Source organism: Cervus elaphus, chromosome 1, assembly GCF_910594005.1.
Source record: "Cervus elaphus chromosome 1, mCerEla1.1, whole genome shotgun sequence".
Taxonomy (NCBI): domain Eukaryota; kingdom Metazoa; phylum Chordata; class Mammalia; order Artiodactyla; family Cervidae; genus Cervus; species Cervus elaphus.
The window spans coordinates 56542363-56563929 of record NC_057815.1 but is presented as its reverse complement, the minus strand read 5'-3'; the positions used below and the strand labels follow the sequence as shown (position 1 = coordinate 56563929).

General features: G+C 43.8%; 1 protein-coding gene across 2 annotated transcripts in view; it reads right to left on the bottom strand.

Moving 5' to 3' along the window:
* The window catches only part of DENND5A (DENN domain containing 5A), a 92775-nt gene that overhangs the window by 1182 nt on the left and 70026 nt on the right, over positions 1–21567 (bottom strand). The window contains exons 12-22 of one of the 2 annotated variants that reach the window (XM_043903470.1): positions 19589–19741; positions 12136–12220; positions 10488–10572; positions 9887–10015; positions 6183–6304; positions 4842–4987; positions 4150–4268; positions 3598–3779; positions 2909–2991; positions 2295–2418; positions 1511–1679 (exon numbers count right to left, since the gene is read on the bottom strand). In XM_043903470.1, the coding sequence (XP_043759405.1) occupies positions 1511–1679; positions 2295–2418; positions 2909–2991; positions 3598–3779; positions 4150–4268; positions 4842–4987; positions 6183–6304; positions 9887–10015; positions 10488–10572; positions 12136–12220; positions 19589–19741 (1397 nt within the window). The remainder of the gene's footprint in view (positions 1–1510; positions 1680–2294; positions 2419–2908; positions 2992–3597; positions 3780–4149; positions 4269–4841; positions 4988–6182; positions 6305–9886; positions 10016–10487; positions 10573–12135; positions 12221–19588; positions 19742–21567) is intronic. The other variant, XM_043903479.1, reaches the window with a different exon arrangement.

Sequence of the window (21567 nt, the reverse complement as noted above, 5' to 3'; positions counted from 1 at the left end):
TGGAGAAGATGCTTTATGAGGCTTTAAAAGACTCCCACTGGGGGCTACCTGGCTTCCCAGGTGGTTCAGTAGTAAAGAACCCACCTGCCAATGCAGGAGACTTGGGTTTGATCCCAGGGCCGGAAGATACCTGGAGAAGGGAATGACTACCCACTCCAGTATTCCTGCCTGGAAAATTCCATGGACAGAGGAGCCTGTCCAGCTAGTCCATAGGGTCACAAAGAGTCAGACATGACTGAGCACAAGCACAATCAGGATCAACGTGGGAGGCAACCCAGCCCCAGGAATGCCAATCCATAACAGACCCTGTCACCCGCACAAGGCCTGCTCCTCCTCCCCTGCTGCCTGCCCGCTTTTCCCTCCAGACACACCATCAACCAGACACTACGTCCCCTCAGCATCAAATCCTCCATCTCCTAGAACCTCACTCCTCTCCACAGCCACCACCACCAGGAATACACAACAAACTGACACACAAATAGCACTTAGCATGTGCCAGGCCCCTTTATAAGAGACAACCTTCATGACAACCCTATGATGTGAGGGAGTTGCTACCAGTGCTATTATTATCCCCACAGTAGAGATGAAGAAACATCTTCTGGTTGATGGAGATAAGCAATTTATTCAAGAGCACACAGCCAGGAAGTGGCTGATCTGCGATGTGAACCTGGTGACTCTGGTTCCAGAGTCTGTCTTTAACCACTATGCCAATTCCTCCCTTCCATGGCCTAAATAAACCGCCCTGTTTATCTGGTCTTCGTGCTCTCACCTGACCCCTGGAATAACCCCTAACAATCTTGTCCACTCTGATGTGTACCATCCCTGATGTCAAATGACTATCATTTCAGTCCCCTGATTAAAATCAACTCTGTCCCAGCTCCTCAAGGCCCCCATCCTTCTATCGCCCTTCCAACATTCCACCTGCTAATTCCTAATCCCACATCCTCTGCTTCATTTAGGGCCTCTCTGCTAGTTTCATCTGCTTCAAGCTCCCTCCTGACTTCTATCCTTTTGTTAAGGCTCATCTCAAATACCACCTCTTTCTCGAAGCCTCCTCTGATCTTTCTCCTCTACATTTTCAGCAAACCTTATGAATGAGTACTTTTTCAAACTCTCCCAAACTTCTGCTTTGTACTGTACTTAATTAGGACAAGTAAACTTCTAAATGGTAGGAACCATGTTTTATTCAGCTTTATTCCCACATCTTCCATGAGGCCTAGCACATTCAAATGTTTGTTGAAGGAGTGACTAGATACGTATACTCTGCTTCAGATTTTACCAGGGGGGCAGTTTTATTCCTTCCCATCAAAAGGTGGCCCTTCCTCCCCAACTAGACACACATTCACATCCCCACACCCCACACACACCGTACATGAAGGAAATTCAGGGCTTCCACCAAGCCCACAAGGCCTTACCCTCCCTTGGGTCATAGGATACTCCCTGCCCCCGGCACCTCCAGCACCGCCTGCAAGGCTGGCTGCCTGCACGCCGGGCCACGGGGCTGCAGTACCTGGCTCCCAAGCACACCAGCATCTGAAACTTGCCATCCTTGCCAATGTTCCGGGGATTATTGTTGATTGCCGTGACAAATCGGCAGAAGTTCCGGGCCCTCGTATGCCAGTTTTCCTCAGGGACAAGTTCGTTCTGCTCCAAAGTCTCATAATAGGTTTGTGCTTTTTCTGTGAAGAGGAGAAAAGTTTGCCAGTGACAGAGGCTTTCAAAACGAACCTATCCCTGACTGTCCTACCACAGGCCCCTCCATGTCAATGCAGGTAACTCAGTGAGAACAAGGGTGTTCTGATGTCCCTGGGCACAGTTCAAAAAGATCCTTATATTCCCTAGCTCTGTGTTCTAAATTCCTTAATGTGACCCTTGATATAAAGATGGTCCTTTCTCAACAAAACTCTTGAGGAAGAAGCTTCTTGCATCAATTTCTCCAAGTGGGTCTAACAAAGGGCTTGGACTTCAGTGCTATCAACTGGCCTCTTGGACCTATGAGCAGGAAGTGTGAGGGGTCATGACTAAGCCTGTATTATATATAACAGATGCCTGGAAAGAGTCTTTCCAAACCAGTTCACAGAAGATGAGGGGTGAACAGTGGGGCAGGGTGGGGGTGGGCATGTTCTCTCATTACCTTCAAGAAAAGCCAGGGCCACCAAACAACAGATCTAACCTGAGACTCGCTGATTTGGCTTCTATTATCTCAGACCCCAGTGGTCAGCACCCACACATTAGACTGATGACCCCCTCATGTCTGCATGCTTTTCCCACCCTCAAATCCTAGCGCAACTCACCCAAAAAATCCCAAATGAAGACATTTTTGAAGAGCCGTGGTGACTTAAATCCATGCTGGAAAGCCTGTTCCAAGGCCGAGACAAGGCCACATTCTCCACAAAGCAACAGCGTCAGGCTACCTCGCTATATAAGGAAACAGGGGAGAGTGCCAGGCTAGCCATGGTCAAGATGCCGTCCAACCACTACACCCCAAGCCCACCACCCACACCTGGGAGGGCAGCAGCACACAGGCAGGGACCTTGTCTAGTCTCCCAGCAGCTGGAAGGGCCCAACTCAGAGCAGGTCTCAATGAAAAGTTGTTGAGTGAATAGATGATGGTTCTGGCTCCCCAGCAGGGGACAAAACCAATGTGGCCACTATCAGGGAGACGCAGACAGATTCATAAGACAAGAGAAACACACACAGCTCACTGGACTCTGCTGTGTTGTCAAAATGTAAGGAAAACAGGGTAACTCCAGGCACAGGTCCCCCGAGGAAGGAATATGCTGAATCTCAAACTAACTGAGGCACATCCTCTATGTGTTAGGCTGTCCCCAGCACATGAACCTGGAACAAGGTTATTCTCTCTTACTCAATATAAGGCCCTGGGCTGGAGGGTAGTAGGGAGGCTCACCTCTTTCTCAGGCTTATGGAAGTGCTTCACGATGCCATTGACTGCCTCACCAATGGACTCCTGGATCTGCCCAGTGTTCAGCTCTGATTAAAAATCAAGCAGATATCCAATCTCAGAGGTTAATAGTGCTTGGTTGAGACAGCAAAAGACTCAGGACATAGGGAAGGCCCACAGGAGAGGTGGGGCGGCCTGGACCCTGGGAAGAGTTGAGTTGCTCTTGGCTCACCCAACTTTGTGGAGCTAGCTCTTCCTAAAATCTTAAGACAAAAAGCAACAGCTAATACCTTGGAGTCTAGTCTCTAATAGAAGCTAGTAAAATTTATTCTTTGCCCTGCAACTCTGGCAACCAAAAGAGTGCCAAGCCTTGACAGTGAAGCCAGGAACTTGATAGTGAAAACAGGGAAGGCCAGAAAGCAGACCCCTCTCCTCCATAGGGTCACATACAAATAGCAGAGAGGACTGGGCCTGGCTCTAGGAGCTCTCCCCTCTCCTGCCAGTCCTCTAACTGGAGTGGCAAATCCCTGCACTGCTTCATGGGAGGAGGGTGGCAACGCCTGATGCTGCTTTGCAGAGGTGGTGCCTGAGGCAGCTGTGCACGCACGGATCTGGGCTCCCTCAGCAGGGCCCCCAGAAATCTGCCCACTCTCCAGGCTGGGCAGCGTGAGGGCCCAGCCCCACCTTCAACTTACTGGGTCTGTTGTTGGGTGAGATGGTAACGAGCCTCCGGATGACGCTGGGAGACTGCTGCAGGGGCGGGGTCCGGCACGGCCTCTCATCCACCTCAGGCTGGGATGTGAGCAGCTCCCCGACCAGGACCCGCTCCAGGCTCCCATCATCCATGCCCTTCCCCAACCAGCGGCCACATGGAAACCTGAGGTTCAGGCAATAGCCTGTCAGAGCTGTCAGCTCCTTCAGCATCCTTCCCCTTGCTGATCCACAAAGGCCATCATCAAAGCCAATTCCTGGGGACAGGCTCTGAAACTGGCCTGGGACCCATCATGGCCCTGCTCCTCATCCCATTGTGGAGCATCAGGGGAGCCACCTGAGTGATGGGTGGCCTGGACAGTGGTAGCAGACACTCCCACTTGGAAAACCCTCCTTTTTTGTCTTTTCCAACAAGAAGCCTCAGCCTATCACACCTAAAAGGTCTTCTAGAGAAGTCCACATACCCAAGCATCAAACACAGCCCCTGGTAGTACACCAGGCCCCACTGTCTCAGGGCAGAGCTGAAGAACACTTACTTGTAGGTATGTCCGGTGATCTCATTCCTGACCATCACATACTCCACCAACCATTTGGCATAGAGTCCAGAGTTATCATGGCCTATCTGCACAGTAGTGAGTTTCCCCAAGTTCTGGCACTGTGAGAGAACAGGGAAACAGAGACGATAGGAAGGTCAAGAAAATAGGAGAAAAGTGCCACACTGCTCAGAGGCACAGATCTGACTGGCTGCCTGCAAGCTGGCCCCACTATCTGCAGGGGCAGAGCTCATGGCTCCACCTGCCACCAAAGCTGGCAATATAGTACTATCTCATGAGGAACGAGGCTGAGGAAGAAAGAGACTACAACCTAGAGGAAGAACTAAGGCCTGGGAACAAAAGGCTCTGGAAGTGGCAGAGCATTCTGAGGTCTCTGTGAATCCCTGGGTTCAGCAGCTGAAAGAATTCGAGAATTCCTCCACACAGCATGGACAGGGAGGTATGCAAGTCCAGATGGGCACCTTCCGGCCAGAGACCATGTACACAAGGCAGGCTCCCTCTCTTCAGCTCAACCCTTGGCTCTGGCCTCTGGTCACCCTGGGACAGGTCAGCTGTGCTGAAACATAATACTGTATACAGTCAAGCCTCCGTAAAACCCTGGAGGAAGGTGCCAAAGTAGCAGTTGAAACTCAGACCCCCAGAGCCTGGGGATGTGGTCCCTGGGTAACACATACCTCAAAGGTCATCTCTAACAGGTTCCTGGGAATCTGCAGGATCTGTGTCTCACCCAGTTCTCCTGAGATGCAGATCCATGGGTTGGCGGTGAACATAGAGCCCCCCAGCTTCTTGCTCGGTACGATGAGGATGTGGTAAGGAATCACTGTTTAGGGGAAGGCATGAGGCATTGGAGAGGATCAGGAGTCCTTCCCGTACCTGAGAAGGCCCTGTTCTGCCCCAGGTGTGCTGGCATGTCTGCGGCTCCTGGTGCAGAGCCTGGAGCAGCAGGGCCAGTTCAGAATATTCGCCAATCTTCTCAATCTCACTCCTCCCAGGGTTATCACCCAAACATCCACACCCAAGCCCATCTGTGAGCTCAGAGCTAAGAAAGACTGTCCCTTAAACACGATCGCCAACTCAACACTGTACTGAATGGCTTTTCAGAGCACTTTTCTATCTGTCATCTCAAGGACTCTAGTAACAATCTCCAGAGAAGCCAGGCAGGTATCACAATCCTTTCCCAAGGCACTGAGAGGGAAACAGTTTCCCTCAGGCCTCCTACATTCCAGTCCAGTGCTGCTTCCACCAAAGTCTATGATCCTCTTCTCTGGGGAGAAGGATAAGTGTCATATGAAAACAAGAGTCCACACTGCTGAGCCACTGGCCAAACAACTAGCCATGGGCAAATTCAGACTCACTTCAGTTCAGTCGCTAAGTCATGTCCTATTTTTTGCAACCCCATGGACTGCAGTGACTGTCTACCTAACAGAGCATCCTGGCACCAACGAACAATAAGGCTCCAGGAGCCTTTCTGAGACCATTTCAAACCCTTTTCCTCACTCTGCAAACAGGGAGATGGAGGCCCACGGAACGGGCAGACACTGCTCACAGATCCATAATGAGTTAGGGCAGAACAGGGCCCAGACCCAAACCTCCCACAGCCGTCTGGAGTTCTTCCTGCTACTTCAGGAGCTGTTTTTCCCTGGAAGCCAGTCTGAAACCTTCCCTGATACTGAATGACTTTCTCAGCCCAAAACAAAAGGGGGATTTCTTTACAGGTGTGCAGAGCAGGCAGTGAACTTCACCACCACCACCCCACTCCATCTTAGGCCCCCAGAGCTGTGCCCAAGACCACAGTGATAACATAATGGCCAAAAATATGAGCATCCTAGTTCAAAACAAGAAGAAGAAACTTCAGAGAAAAAACAACCTCCAAGGAGGGCTAGTAAGGACCTCTCTCCCAACACAAGAAAGGACAAGTTATCATCTTTATTTAAAAAGGGGACAGTAAGTTAGCCTCTGATAGGTTCATGAAGACTGGCACTGGGAAGGCTAGTGGGGAGCACAGGGCCACTCACGGATAGTCGTGAAGACATTGGTGAAGCAGAAGTAATCGACAGCATTGAAAGAGAGGAGGTGATAGAGGAACTGCTCCTTCTCGTCGTCACAGCGCAGGAAGGCGTAGCGCTTGTAGAGCTTTCTGTCGGAGAGGAGGTAACATGTCAGTCTCTCAGGCAAAATGGGAGGAAAGAGGCTAGAAGTATTCAGCTCTGGAGGGAGATGGCTAAGGAAAGAACATGAGGACACAGCCTCAAAGTTCTGTAGCCACCTAAAAAAGGAACAAAGCCAGCAACTCCATCTGAGGGCTAGAGCGAAAGTGGCTTAACCTACAGAGGAACAACACAAGCCAAGCTCTACTCGTGTCTAAGAGCTGACGTTACTATAAAGTGTCAGAGGTTGTGGGACTTCTTTCCTAACCTGAAGGCTTCTACAGGGCATCATCCCAGTGTGTGGCATGCAAGTAGCAATGGCTGGAGGTCGTGGTCATCATTCCTACCAGGGCTAGTCTCAGACCCTCAGCAGACCTGAGACCCACAGGTCAGAACACTGCTCTGAACATGTTAGAGGCAAGGAATTGAATGATCCAGGTCACAGACAAGGAAAAGCTGTACAGAGGATATTCTTACCCTCTTTTCAAACCTCCTTCCATCCCCATCCATCATCCATTGCTCACTCCTCTGCTGGACACTGCAGGCACAGACTGCCTACCTTCCCCAAGTATTAGGGACACAAAGAGCCCAGTGCAGAGGACCACAGCACAGAGAAACACACAGAGAACAAAGCAAGGTCCCTGTCCTGCCTGCCCAGACTGCCATCACCATGCCACAGAAGTGTGGGATTCAGCAGACCTGTGAGGTTCTACCTAGACAGTTTATACAGTTCTTCACACAGATAATTCACCAACCCAGGAGCCAGAGAGGGAAGCCTGTCCTCAAATACGGTCTAGATGAATAAACCTGCTCAAGGCCACAATATATAATATAACAAGTTGCCAAATAAAAGGCTCTAAAAGCCTCTCTCTGGAAATTGAAAGAGCCATAAGCTATGATGGTCCTGGAACAGAAGGGGTCTGAAGGACAGTACACATTCAGACAGGGGTTGCAAAAGGAGAAGGACTGGGTATAAAAGTCAGTTTGGCTAGAGTTGAGGGCTCAGGGAAGTAAACAGTTAGCAATGAGACTGAAATGTCTGGCTAGGGTAAAATGAAGGCAGGCCTAAATATTTGGGCTAAAGAGTTTACAATCTGCTCTACAAGTAATAGTTTTCTTAGAGATAAAGGCAAAGACATGACCAACTTCAAGAAATTTAAATTTAGCACAGCTGAAGGGTAAAAGGGGCATGAAAGTGAAACCCAGGGAGTCTGCAATAAATAAGGAGACAGATGGAACAGCAGCTAAGGACCTGAAATGTGTACATGGGAGGTAAAGCTAAGCAAGGAGTCACACGGACTCAAAACCAGGAACCTAAGTAGGGAAAATGCATAGAGGGAAAGGTGTATGGTTCACACTTCTAAAGAAAGCAAATGTTAACAAGTGGCAAACAAATAATGATAACACACCCCACCTGTGGTTAAAAAAAAAAGGCATGAACAAGTACTTTAACAAATGCTATGGGAGCCTGAGGAGGGATGGACCAGGCCGCTGGGGTGTCTGGGCAGACTCCAGCAAAGAAAACTTGTGACTAGGCCCTGAAGAGCTTAACACATCCTGAGAAGTGTGAGGGGTCTGAAGCAGCAGGAGCTGGAAGCACACTGAGAAGATGAGAGGGGTAGGATGGAGGACTAGGTAGGTTTTGATGAAGTACGTCTTTCTCTCTCCCAATACCCCACCCAAAATGCAGTCTGTGGCAGCAAAACTCTCCTCATGTTCTAGTCACTGAAGTAGCACAGGGGTCAGAATATCATGTGAGAAGTTACTATGCAGTAAATGAATTCTGAGCTGTCGTCTTCTAACAGGGCCACAGTTTAAAAAAACCAAAATGAGCCTCCTCACCAAGGTCTGTGCCCTGTCTGCTCCTGCCTAGACCTTTAAGTTCACAGGCCCTAGACCTATCTACTGCCCTGGACTCTTTCATAATGTTCCTGGACTGGGCCCCCTTTCAGCTACCTCTGTACCCTGTCCTGCTGCCAACCTGCAGCCATCTCCAAATAGACAATGCCCACACCACACCACAGGAACCTCTCCTGTCCTGTCAGACCCCAGGGCCCACACAGCCACAGATTTTTCCAGGACACACAGCTGGCCTTTAGAAACTGGTATGCAACTGATTCCCTTCCAAACTTCAGGCTTAAATGTTCACTTGTTTCCTTTTAGTTGTCTTCCAATCTTCAAATTTTACTCCTATACCTTTTCATCCTTAAAGGGAATCAAATTCAAGCACTTTAAGAACTGCTATTTCATAACCTCTCAAAATGAGATCCCTAACCTATCAAGCTTTTGAAACTAGTTTCTTGCTGTGGTTTAAACATACAATAAAATCTTAAAAAAAAAAAAAATCACAGTTTCACTTTAAATAAAAAGATTCTGCAGGTTTAATCAATTCGCTTACACAAAATTTCCCCAAGGTCTGCTTCTCTGCTTTATCATCGACAGGCAAGTCACATAATAAAGGATACCATTAAAAAATGCCCAAGGAAATGCCAAAAAGAAAAATGCCCAATAGGTTTGCTGATGATGAAAGAATCAAATGTATTATATACAGAAGAAGACTGAGAGATGGTAATCAGAGAAGGGGGACAGCTTTCTTCTCCCTCCTGCTCTAGTAACCTGGGTACAGAATGAACGCAAACATAAAATCAAGAGAAGGGAACTGAAGGGTTAGCGATTCTAGGAGCAAGGAAAAGCAAGGACCTAGCTACTTTGGGCTGGCCCTAGGCTCAGGAGAGAACAAAAAAGATAAGCGGATATATTAGAAGTTTCTTTTTAATTCTCCAATCCTTTCCCCCTGAAGACAAGAGACCAAGAAAACATCCTATGCCCAGGAAGTATGCAGGTCATTTGAGTGCCACAATGAGAGGACAACCCCCAAAACTCTAAGGTACCCAATGAAGAGTCCACTCATCTCACTACCTCTGCAAGAAAGCTATTTGGGGAGGTGAGAGATGCGGATTGAGAAAATAGGAAGAATAGATAACAGATAATAACAGAATTCTTCTTCTACAGATAAAGAAGGAGAAGAAGAAATGCTGCATCACAAAAATCACCCAATTAAGAAAAGTCCTCCCATCTTCTTTATGGGAACTGACCCAAAGAAGAACTCAACAAGAGCTCACTGGCTGACCAACGGCTGAAGGAACCAGAATAGACCACAGGAGGTCCCATAAGAGGAACCAATAGCTAAAAGGGAGGACCAGTGCTTCCTGTAGTGGTTGTGGCTTAGTCTGAAGAATCCAGGCCTTCAGAACTCAGTTCAGAGAGCACCCAGTCAACTGTTTATGTCTGAATGTTCCTACTAAAACAAGCATGCTGTGTTGAGCACTGCCAAAAGAGTTATTATTCATCAAGAGGAAAACAGAAAATATATTTTGCAGTATAAGTGCACAGTAGTGTTCTACACAGAAAGGAATAAAGGAAAAGAAGAAATGCTGCAAAACCTTCACATGCAATTTAAGTTTAGCTGAATTCAGCAGTAATGATACACCACATACTCTCCTTTCCCATGGGTTTCCAATCCCTCCCACCACTCCCAGGAGCTGGTTCTACTCCAAGTGGAATGGCCTTACTTGGTGAGCTCATGGTCTGAGAGAAGCTGCTTCAGGTGTCTGGAAAGCAACTTTTTTTCCATGGACAGACGCACCCATGCTCTGGCTTTTCCCACATCAGTCTTGATTTCTCCAATGTTCTGGATGTGCCTGAAGGACAAATGGGGAAAGCAAAGTGGAGGGTGGGGTGGGAAATGAACTCACTACCAACACCTCCCCTGTAATGCCAAAGGAAGCCTGGTGAGGCATCCCACCCCATCCTGAGAGACTCCATCTTTCTTGTTCGCAAAATCCTGAGCTTCCATGAAGCTCTGAACGATAGGCTCATCATAATTTAGGGGGTTGGTGAGGAAGACAGTACAGCTTTCAAAAAGCAAGGCTAATCCCAGAGCTTTTAGGCCTTGAAACACTCTGGTGTAATTCTCCAAAAATGTATGGAAACACAACTGCTTGTACAGCTCTACAAATACATCATGAAACACAGGACCAATGAGGAGGCTTCCTGGTTAAATGAGAGGTTGTAGAAACCCAGGTCACTGAGACTCTGCTATTTAATGTGGACTCCTAAGCAGCAACTGAGAACAGAATTTGAGTGGCTAATTACAAATGAGCCCAGACTGACCTCATATCCTGAATGAGGGAGATTCTCAGGGGAGACATGACAGAGCTGGCATCAGACTTCCTCCGTTCTGAATCAAGAAATATTCCTAGAAAAAAAAGTTTTTGCTTAAGTCCAAAGAGATCTGACTACTGAAATCGCTAACTACTCTTCTGATCTCTAACCACAAATTTCTAAAGAAAAAAAGCTGGTTACTTTGAAAACACTTTAATCAATCATTTCATGAACATTAAGTACCTATTAGGTACCAGATTTTATATATTTATGCATGCTGTATCACTTAATTCTCTAACAACTTATAAGACAGCCATGAACAGTTATCACAGAGGAGAAAACTGAAATTCAGAGGAGAGCTGCTTTGCCCCCAGTCAGCAAGTAGCAAAGTTGGCACTGGAAGGAACACAGATCCTCTGGATCCTAATCCAACATGTTCTTATCATAATCCTTGGAAGCAGTGCTTCCGCTCAGAGCTATACTCTTGTCCTATTCCTGCCTCAAATGGACTACAGAAAGACCAAGGGAATGTGTAAGGAATGCTTAGGACTTCTAGACACAATACCTGTATATCCCCATGTCTGGCCCAACGTTTAAAATTAGTATCTTCATCATTCAGTTGCTGAGACTTTCTGGCTACACTTTATCCCTTGGCAATAACTTCCGTGGCTTTCCTAAGAAGATTCTGTTCTCATATCCAGAAAGTGGACTCAAAAACTCCTTATGAGGTTACTCAGGGAGCTTTTGAATCTGGTTTTTTGCCAACTATTGATATTTTCCTCACGTGCAGTGAGTACTTGTTGAGATCAACTAGTTCAAGGGCAAAGCCAACAAACACTGAGTTCATGACTACCTTTTCACCTCCACTTAAAGTGATTTTTACCATTAGGACAAGAACATTTAAGAAAAATAAACAAACTCCCTGGCAGAGAGAGGAGAATGAGGGATGGTATGCAGAGGAGATGCTGCCAAGAAGAAAAGGAAGAAGGGAGACAGTCCTGGAAAAGACACTGCACGAGGTTATAAAGAACAGCAATCCAGGAGACAAGAGGCCTGACTCCTGATCTGGCCTCTTCTATCAATTCACTGTGTGATCTTAAGTAAATTCAACTCCTCTCTGGATCCCAGTTTCCACCTCCTGTAAAACAAGGGGGCTGAACTAGATGATTTCTGGAGTCCTTGCCAACTTTGATATTTTTATTAAATAGAAACAGAAAGCAACTTCAAGGGATCACGCACACCAGGCCTAGACTTTGAGAAGTTCCAAGGCAGGACACTGACAAACAGGCTCTCTTAATTGATAGGAAATCATCTCAATGCTCATCTCAGAGAAATAAAACAAAAGAGTCTGAAAACACCTGCTCCAAAAACAGGACATTAGTATCAATCCAAATTCATTTAAAATCCAAATTTATTCTAAGGGTGGCCTCTTAGTGATATAAATCTTCTATCTCACTAATCAAAAGTGTATAGAAACACATAATAAAAGCACACCCCACGGCCTTGGCATGCTCTGTGGTCCAAAGAGCCCTGTGGCTTAAACACTACAGATTGAAGGCTTCACTGATGTGGAACAGTCTGCTAAAGAGGATCACTTCAGTGGAGGATGGGAAAGTGAGTGAAGGGAGCTTACCCAGTGGTGCTGAGACCATCTTACCTGAGGTACTGAGGCTTCCTGGTGTGAGTTTTCTCTGCCGGTTTTCCTGATAATGTAACAGGTGGGACCACAAAGCTGATTTCCCCTGGAACCAATGCAAGAGAGAAATATCTATCAGTTTAGATTTATAAGGGCAAGTCATCTAGTGAGCAAAGTCAGAGATAATTTGAACATACAGATGTGGGCTTTTGCTAAAAAGTAGCTGTCCTGTTTTTTCTCTCAATATATGCCCATATGCAATGTATATAAATATATATCCCCTACTTAAAATTCAGGAGAAATACAAAGAATGGAAGGGAACAGAAAAAAGAAATGGTTCCCCACTGGGAATAGGAAGGACATGGTCAAAAAAAGAGCCTGAGAATGGACCAGTGGATAAGAAAGAAAAAAGCAAATAACCTATTAATCTCTAAATGGTCTGGTTGGTTGAAGATCAGCTTGGGTAGTGCATGATGGCTTTTGCAGAGGAACAGATACCCAGACTACAAGATTCTGTAACAGCTCCCAAATTTCCTAAAATATTTAAAAGCATTCCTGCCCTCTGCAGCCTAGGGAGAGTACATCATCACAAGGATGAGGATTTACTGTGGAAGCTATTTTGAAGAAGCCTGCAGAAGAGGTGGCTGGTACTTAACTGCACGTCTAAGATACACTACTGTCAACACAGCAGAACCTTGGCACTTGAAAATGTAAAAGCTGCCGCTTAAACTGTTGGAGACATGTAGTAGTTTGTCACTTTCAGTTCAGTTCGGTCACTCAGTAGTGTCTCCTTGCGACCCCATGAACTATATAGCACACCAGGCCTCCCTGTCCATCCCCAACTCCCAGAGTTTACTCAGACTCATGTCCATCGAGTTGGTGATGCCATCCAACCATCTCATCCTCTGTCGTCCCCCTCTCCTCCCGCCCTCAACCTTTCCCAGCATCAGGGTCTTTTCCAACGAGTCAGCTCTTTGCCTCAAGTGGCCAAAGTAACGGTACCTGAGCTTCAGCATCAGTCCTTCCAATGAATAATCAAGGTTGATTTCTTTTAGGATTGACCAATTTGACTGATCTCCCTGCTATCCGAGGATCTCTCAAGAGTCTTCTCCAGCATCACAGTTCAAAAGCATCAATTCTTTGGCACTCAGCTTTCTTTATAGTCCAACTCTCACATCCATACATGACTACTGGAAAAACCATAGCCTTGACGAGACAGACATTTGTTGGCAAAGTAGTGTCTCTGCTTTTTAATATGCTGTCTAGGAAAAGGAGTACATCAAGGCTGTATATTGTCACCCTGCTTATTTAACTTATATGCAGAGTACATCATGAGAAATGCTGGGCTGGAAGAAGCACAAGCTGGAATCAAGATTGCCGGGAGAAATATCAATAACCTCAGATATGCAGATGACACCACCCTTATGGCAGAAATGAAGAGGAACTAAAGTCTCTTGATGCAAGTGAAAGAGGAGCATGAAACAGTTGGCTTAAAGCTCAACATTCCGAAAACTAAGATCATGGCATCTGGTCCCATCACTTCATGAGAAATAGATGGGGAGACAGTGGAAACAATGTCAGACTTTATTTGCGGGGGGGGGGGGGGGGGGGGGGGGGCTCTAAAATCACTGCAGATGGTGATTGCAGCCATGAAATTAAAAGACGCTTACTCCTTAAAGAAAAGTTATGACCAACCTAGATAGCATATTAAAAAGCAGAGACATTACTTTGCCAACAAAGGTCTATCTAGTCAAGGCTATGGTTTTTCCAGTGGTTATGTATGGATGTGAGAGCTGGTCTATGAAGAAAGCTGAGTGCTGAAGAATTGATGCTTTTGATCTGTGGTGTTGGAGAAGACCCTTGAGAGTCCCTTGGACTGCAAGGAGATGCAACCGGTCCATCCTGAAGGAGATCAGTCCTGGGTGTTCATTGGAAGGACTGATGTTGAAGCTGAAATTCCAATACTTTGGCCACCTCATGCGAAGAGTTGAGTCACTGGAAAAGACCCTGATGCTGGGAGGGGTTGGGGGCAGGAGGAGAAGGGGACAACAGAGGATGAGATGGCTGGATGGCATCACCGACTTGATGGACATGAGTGAGTCAACTCCAGGAGTTGGTGATGGACAGGGAGGCCTGGCGTGCTGCAATTCATGGGGTCGCAAAGAGTTGGACACGACTGAGCAACTGAACTGAACTGAACTGAACTAGGTTGATCGTAACTTTTCTTCCAAAGAGTAGGCGTCTTTTAATTTCATGGCTTGGGTCACCATCTGGAGTGATTCTGGAGCCCAAAAAAATAAAATCTGCCACTGTTCCACTGTTTCCCCATCTATTTGCCATGAAGTGATGGGACCGGATGCCATGATCTTAAGTTTTCTGAATGTTGAGCTTTAAGCCAACTTTTTCACTCTCCTCTTTCACTTGCATCAAGAGGCTCTTTAGTTCTTCTTCACTTTCTGCCATAAGGGTGGTGTCATCTGCATATCTGAGGTTATTGATATTTCTCCTGGCAATCTTGATTCCAGCTTGTGCTTCATTCAGCCCAGCGTTTCTCATGATGTACTCTGCATGTAAGTTAAATAAGCAGGGTGACAATATACAGCCTTGACGTACTCCTTTTCCTATTTGGAACCAGTCTGTTGTTCCATGTCCAGTTCTAACTGTTGCTTCCTGACCTGCATACAGGTTTCTCAAGAGGTAGGTCAGGTGGTCTGGTATTCCCATCTCCTGAAGAATTTTCCACAGTTTACTGTGATCCACACAGTCAAAAGCTTTGGCATAATCAATAAAGCAGAAATAGATGTTTTTTTTGGAACTCTCTTGCTGTTTCGATGATCCAGCAGATGTTGGCAATTTGATCTCTGGTTCCTCTGCCTTTTCTAAAACCAGCTTGAACATCTGGAAGTTCATAGTTCACATATTGCTGAAGCCTGGCTTAGAGAATTTTGAGCATTTTGTAACTAGCCTATGAGATGAGTGCAATTGTGCAGTAGTTTGAGCATTCTTTGGCATTGCCTTTTTTGGGGATTGGAATGAAAACCGACCTTTTCCAATCCTGTGGCCACTGCTGCATTTTTCAAATTTGCTGGCATATTGAGTGCAGCACTTTCACAGCTTCATCTTTTAGGATCTGAAATAGCTCAGCTGGAATTCATCACCTCGACTAGCTTTGTTTGTAGTGATGCTTCCTAAGGCCCACTTGACTTTACATTCCAGGATGTCTGGCTCTAGGTAAGTGATCACACCATCGTGATTATCTGGGTCATGAAGATCTTTTTTGTATAGTTCTTCTGTGTATTCTTGCTACCTCTTCTTAATATCTTCTGCTTCTGTTAGGTCCATACCATTTCTGTCCTTTATTGTGCCCATCTTTGAATGAAATGTTCCCCTGGTATCTCTGATTTTCTTGAAGAGATCTCTAGTCTTTCCCATTCTGTTGTCTTCCTCTATTTCTTTGCACTGATTGCTGAGGAAGGCTTTCTTATCTCTCCTGGCTATTCTTTGGAACTCTGCATTCAAATGGGTATATCTTTCCTTTCCTTCTTTGCTTTTTGCTTCTCTTCTTTTCACAGCTATTTGTAAGGCCTCCTCAGACAGCCATTTCGCTCTTTTGCATTTCTTTTTCTTGGGGATGGTCTTGATTCCCGTCTCCTGTACAATGTCACGAATCTCCATCCATAGTTCATCAGGCACTCTGTCAGATCTAGTCCCTTAAATCTATTTGTCACTTCCACTGTACAATCGTAAGGGATTCGATTTAGGCCATACCTGAATGGTCTAGTGGTTTTCCCTACTATCTTCAATTTAAGTCTGAATTTGGCAATTAGGAGTTCACGATCTGAGCCACAGTCAGCTCCTGGTCTTGTTTTTGCTGACTGTATAGAGCTTCTCCACCTTTGGCTGCAAAGAATATAATCAATCTAATTTCAGTGTTGACCATGTGGTGATGTCCATGTGTAGAGTCTTCTCTTGTGTTGTTGAAAGAGGGTGTTTGCTATGACCAGTGCATTCTCTTGGAAAAACTCTATTGACCTTTGCCCTGCTTCATTCTGTACTCCAAGGCCAAATTTGCCTGTTACTCGAGGTGTTTCTTTACTTCCTACTTTTGCATTTTGTCATTTCACGAAGACACAAATCTGAACAGCATTGTCAAGCCTGATGTTAAGGGAGCAATTTGCTTATAAAGTAAGTGAGCCCAGTTGGTCACCTAACAACTGCTTTGTTTCCTTAGTCTAGTCATCCTTCTGTACAGAAACCCTTGTCTCTATGTTAACTTGTTACAGGATTAAAAATTTTACTTCAGGTTCATGATAAATATTCTTACATAGCAGATATAATATAAATGTAGTATAATTTTAATAATAGGATTTATTATGGTCATTTTACAAGTGATTTAGTGCTATATTTTACAAGAGTAATAATGACAGAAACTACCATGTCTTGACATTTTCTATGAACTAAGCACTATGTTAAAAGTTTAAAATATAATATTTTATTTAATGCTTCCAACAATCCTACAATGTAGGTACCTCTATCCTCATTTTCTTTAGAAAAGAACAAACTGAGAATCAACTAAGTAACTTGTAAAAGATCATACAACTAGTAAGTAGAATACTGGGACGCAAGTTTAAGTACAGCTAATACTAGAACCATTACTGTTAACAATGATGCTATACGGGGAGCTTCCGAAAGACAGCACTGAACTTCTGAAGCTTATTTTCTGAAGAAAATTTTACATTTGGGAATGAATGTGGGGAATTAAGTCTCAAGATTTTTCCCATGAGAATATGAAGGATCTGTTTTATTTTTATCCACCAATTAACCTGATTTGGGGTGGGGGGGGAAATCAAGCATTTGAATGGGAAAAATCCCCCATCTACAGATCAGCAAGCTGTTGACATGAACTTTCTGTATGTTTGGATTTCCTACAAGATTTAACCAACTTAAAACCCAACAACCTTAATGGCAGTTTTTAAAAAAACACACAACTAGAAAAGACCATTTTTTAAATTCACTGAAATACCAAATGTTTGAGAAAACAGATGTTCAACAAAATCAATGAGACTTACAATTCTTACATTGTTACGAACTGGCATATTAATACTATATAAGTAGAAAACAATATGAGAGCTCAAAATATTCACGATCTTTGATTTAGTTAATTCAACTTCTAGAAACCCATATATCCATCCATTTACCAAAACCATTATAGCTCCTGAAAAAGCAGAGACTGCCTTATTCATCACTGTATCCCCTAAATCTAGGCAGACTAAGAAGGCAGACTCCTTTAACACAACTCTCTAGATGTGACACAGAAATACAGCTGGTCACCAGAGTCCTCACATGTAATGATGCCAAAGAGCCAAAGGCAAGAGCAACACCAGCCACAGTGCCAGAAGGACACCCAGGCGCTCAGTGATTGCAAAGGGGCTGACTGGGACTTCAAGATTCACAATACAGCCCAACTACCCATTTGGGAATGTGGCCAAACAATATATAGCACCAGATTCTCCAAGACTGTCACACACATGAAAGATGAGAAACAACCCCTTTTCACTGACCAGTCCTGAAATGGCAGCAGTTACTAAACCAGTATGAAAAAACCAAACCTCAGAAAAATATACTAAAGGAAGTCCATATCCTTGGAAAATGTCACTGGAAGCCAAAGTGAGTGGTGAGGTTAACACAGGTTCTTATGAGGACTTGCTGTAGGCAGCCTTTCAGGCAGGCAGCTGGTAACAAACTGAGTTTGCGTTCTCTTTGACTTTTCTCAGCAGGTAAGTAGTTGTTCAACAAGGTGCCCCCAGAGGGGACTGAGATGATCACATGATTGAGGGGACCAGGGAGCCAGGTTATAATCCCTGGACTGAAAGGTAACTGAAGAATTTCTCAGCAGGAGAGAAAAGTGGTCTAAACGAAGGTTAACAAAATGGAGGCCTAAGGAGAACACACTGGAGGGATTTCAATCCCCAGCTGAACCCGTGTCCCTGCCAGAAGGCACAGAACTTCAATTCCTTCTGTGACACTGTCAGTGCTTCACATTTAGAGCTCCAAAAGCAGAATTCAGAACAAAATGGAAGCTCAACTGAAAAGTTCCCACTATTCTGTACTGGTTGCTCACCAGTAAGTAGCCTCTGTCTATCCAGACTGAGAGGGGGATCAAACGGGCTCCAAACAATATTCCCCAGGCTGTGGGAATTCCTAAAGGATACGGTTGCAAAGCCTCAGGGGACAAGTTAAGACACCTGTGATGATATGGTATTACTATTTGTTAATGCCTAACTCCCTGAAGACTTTTATGGAGAATAAAGTTTGGGGGGTAGGGTGGGGGGAGCATATATTTTACTAAAAAACTGAAAGAGCTCAACTATATTGCCAGGCTTGTTAAACTTAAAAGAAAATGATAAAATGATCATATATAGTCTACTCATTTATTACAGAGAAAAGGAAAGAAACATAAATCCATCACGTAGAACCTGGACTAATAAGGGTTACTGTATGTTGCATACCTACCACATGCCAGGTACTTTTTTTTTTTTAACCATATCTAATTATCATAACAACCCTGAAAGCTAGGTTTTATTAACTCTGTAGTATAGATAAGGAAGATGAGACTCAGAAATTGCAAGTCACTTAAAGTTATCAAGAGGAGCTAGGAAAAACCAAGTCTTTCTGATTCCAATGCCTATAGTGTTGCTACTCTACTACAAAACTCTCAACATTTTAGGGATGTGATACACAATTATTAACATTTTTAAAAGCTTATGTTTTAAAGCTTACTTTTAAAAGTCACAGTGCTGTTCTTAACACTGATAAATCAGAAATAAGATAATCAATAATAAAGGACTGATTTAAGTACTGCACATCTATACAGTGAAAACAGTAATTAAAACTGAACTTTTAGAAGAAGAATAACCACAAACATTTTTAGAGAACCTCCCAGATAACAGGCTCTGAACTTAGTGCTTCACACAAATTATCTTTTCAAATCTTCATAAGAGTTCTATGGAGGTGTGTTCTTTTACAATTCCATCATGGACACGAGGAAAGAGAATCTTACAGAAGATAGGTACCGTGCTCAGTTTCACAGACCATAAGCAGGAATTAAACCAGGACTATCTGATTTATAGTCTCAGCTCTTAAATACTTACTACACTATCACCCAAGTTAGTTAAGAACATGGAAAAGACATTCTGAGGCAAGAAAAAACAAGTTCCAAAATATTATGTATAGGATGATCCTATTTGAATTGGGAAAAAAAAAACCCTTTGTTGAGACATAATTCATATTACCATAAAATTGACACTTATTAGGTGTACAATTTTCTGTACCAAAAAAAAAAATCAATTTCAAATCTCACTCCACAAGCACCACGTGCCATTCTTCAAAGCCAGCCAGCTGGAAAAGTGGGGAAACTAGTATGCAAAAACAGGAAGACAGTCTGCTCAAAAGGGAGAGGCCAGACATTCATTACCTGTTTCACCTGTAGCCCATGACTCCAAATCCTTTCCAGCAGGTCACAAAGACTGGCAATCAAGGTATTCTCTTCTACCCCTGTGATGTTCACTTCCCCATGTCCTAGTTCCACAGCCTCTCGCCCCATCTTCTCCACCAGCATCCTCTTGGTCTATAAAAAATCAGTCGGTAAGATAAGACACCCACAAGTCAGCCAGATCACATTCAACGAGACAGGCTTGTGGCCACCTGCCAGGTACATCTGTTGGGCTGAGAGGAAGACCCACAGGTAAAGAGTGTGTTTATTTTTCACCATATCGGTCAGGTTATATAGTAAAGTGCCTTCTTTAAAGAAGATAAAAACACAGAAATCACTGACCGTGGGCATGTGATCTCATCACTCTGGATTCAGTTTTTTTACTTATGAGATGAGAAGAGTTGAATAAAACCCTTTGGTCATGCTCACCTCAGACATTCTCTGATTCTCATTGCCTAACTGACCTTTTAAACAAATCTTTAAAGGCATTTAATCCTAGAAATATATCTGAAGTACCTGCCAAGGGGATAAAAAGTTGAGGAGTAATTTACTTTTAGGTTAAAAAATTTTCATGTGCTCACTGTAAAACAAAAACCATGCTGTATAATGATAATTGCAGGTTTCATTACTATGTGCCAGGCACTGTACTAAGTATAACATTACCTCAGTTAAGCCAAATAGCTCTGTAAGAAGTTATTATTTTTCACAATTTATTGATAATGAAATTGAGGTCAGAGAACTTAAGTAACTTGCCCAAATTGACACAGCACAGTAGCAGCACATCTGGTCTTTGAATCTAAAGATGCCTGAATATTGAATCCAAGTTCTTAAGGAAGATTTAATCATGTTATAAATGTGTGACATATAAAAATCTGAGCAAGGAAAAAAATCACCCCATACTCTACCTTGCAGAAGCAACAACTCTTAACACTTTGGCATACTTCTTTTCCAGTGCTACTATTTTTAACATTTTTATTGTGAAATATATCTCATATACATACACATATGTGTTTATGTGAGTATATACTATTAGACTAACATGACCTAAGTTAAGGGAAAAAAATAATGCCCATCTATACCTTTGAAGAACCCTATGTGCCTTCTCCAATCACCTTCCCACTCTAGAAGTGATCACTGTCCTGACTTACACAATAAAACTACAGAAAAGCAAAGAAATGATTAACAATGTAGTTTCTTTTCTCTTCTTTTTCACTCAACTTTATGTCTGTGATATTCATGCACACTGAACAGATCTGTTGTGCAATTTAAAATATGTTAAGATGATAAATCTCATGCTGCATTCTTAGCACACACAAAAAAAATTGCAAAAGAATATAAGGAAATTTTTGGAAGTGACAGACATCCTGATTGTGCTAGTGGTATCACCAGTGTATGCATATGGATATACATATACCTATGGCCAATCTGTGTTGCTATATGGCAGAAAACAATATTGTAAAGCAATTATTCTCCATTTAAAAATAAATTTTAAAAAATTTTAAAATCACCTATAGATACCTCAAAAAAAATGATCAAGACATATACATAAATGTGTGCCATTTTTAATACAGCAATTACATCTCAATAAAATACCTTTTAAAAAATTACTATTCCTATAGAATGGCAAAAAACATGCCAACAGCAAACAAACTGAGTAACACGTTTTGGTCTGACACACAGTAGGCACTCAGTGAGCTCTTTTGTTTCTAGACACATGAGGTCAGTGTCATCAGATTAAATTAGAGGGGCAAAAACAGTTGCCTATGTGTAAAATGAATCTGTTGACAATTTAACCATATTAAAACTAATGATTTTAAGTAAGTAACACAAGATGTCTAAAATTAAAAACTACCACTGTCTCTCAGCTTTAAAGAATACATATTAAATTTTTATCAAGCAAACTATGCTTGCTCTCAATCAATGTTACATTTTATGTAAAACAACTACATCTAACTCCAAGT